This window comes from Emiliania huxleyi (assembly GCF_000372725.1).
Source record: "Emiliania huxleyi CCMP1516 unplaced genomic scaffold EMIHUscaffold_10078, whole genome shotgun sequence".
Classification (NCBI taxonomy): Eukaryota; Haptophyta; order Isochrysidales; family Noelaerhabdaceae; genus Emiliania; species Emiliania huxleyi.
Window position 1 is genome coordinate 327 of NW_005202384.1, and position 803 is coordinate 1,129.

Here is an 803-nt window from a genome sequence, read left to right on the forward strand (position 1 = left end):
TGGGACACCAGCACGGTATGGGTGGACGCAGGACGGGCGATGATGGTAACACAGGTATGTATGCATGTATAGGAAGGTGAAGAACAGCCAGGTTCGGATTGGAGTCAACAGAACCGCGAGACCCCAGTACTGAATCCTAAAGTGCAGCACACAGCGCCTTTTTGCCGGCGTTCAGCCGCGCTGACGAGCTACAGGCCTCGCGATGGGCATCCACTTCGTGCTGCTCATCAGCCGGCAGGGCAAGGTGCGGCTAACAAAGTGGTATTCTGCGATGCCCTCAAAGGAGCGGGCGCGCGCGGTGCGCGAGGTGTCGGCAGTCGTGCTCTCGCGCCAGCAAAAGCAGTGCAACTTCCTCGAGTACAAGGACAAGAAGATTATTTACAAGCGGTGCGCCGACCGCGCGCGCCGCGCTCCCCTCTCCGCGCCACATCGTGGGCCGGCCCTCCAGCCGCTCGCGGCGACGGCTCTGCACCCGCTCTGTCTCTCGTCTGCTCTGCCACTCAGCGCCCGCCGCCTCTCGCCGCCGCAGATACGCGTCGCTGTACTTCTTGGCCTGCGTCGACGAGGAGGACAATGAGTGCGCGCGCGCGCCCGCTCTTGCTCTGCACCGGCACCTTGTCTCAAATCCGCGCGCAAAGCCGCCGGCTCCCTGCGCTGTGCGCCTCGAGACCTCGGGAGGTAGCACGCTCATGTGCGGCTCCCCCTCGCGCACGCCCGCGCAGGCTGATCGTCCTGGAGACGATACATCATTTTGTGGAGGCGCGCCAGCCGCACTCTTTGCGCTGGCCTCTTTTTCGCGCGTC

The 803-nt window shown here is 64.1% G+C and overlaps 1 protein-coding gene across 1 annotated transcript; it reads left to right on the forward strand.

Annotated features, from left to right (window-relative positions):
- Positions 1–202: 202 nt before the first annotated feature.
- Aps1-2 (Aps1, sigma subunit of the adaptin 1 complex) lies at positions 203–759 on the forward strand (the record flags this gene model as incomplete). The annotated part of the gene is made up of 3 exons (XM_005793449.1): positions 203–387; positions 530–577; positions 723–759. Coding segments are annotated over 3 exons (270 nt in total), but the record flags the coding sequence as incomplete, so codon positions are not given.
- Positions 760–803: the final 44 nt, after the last annotated feature.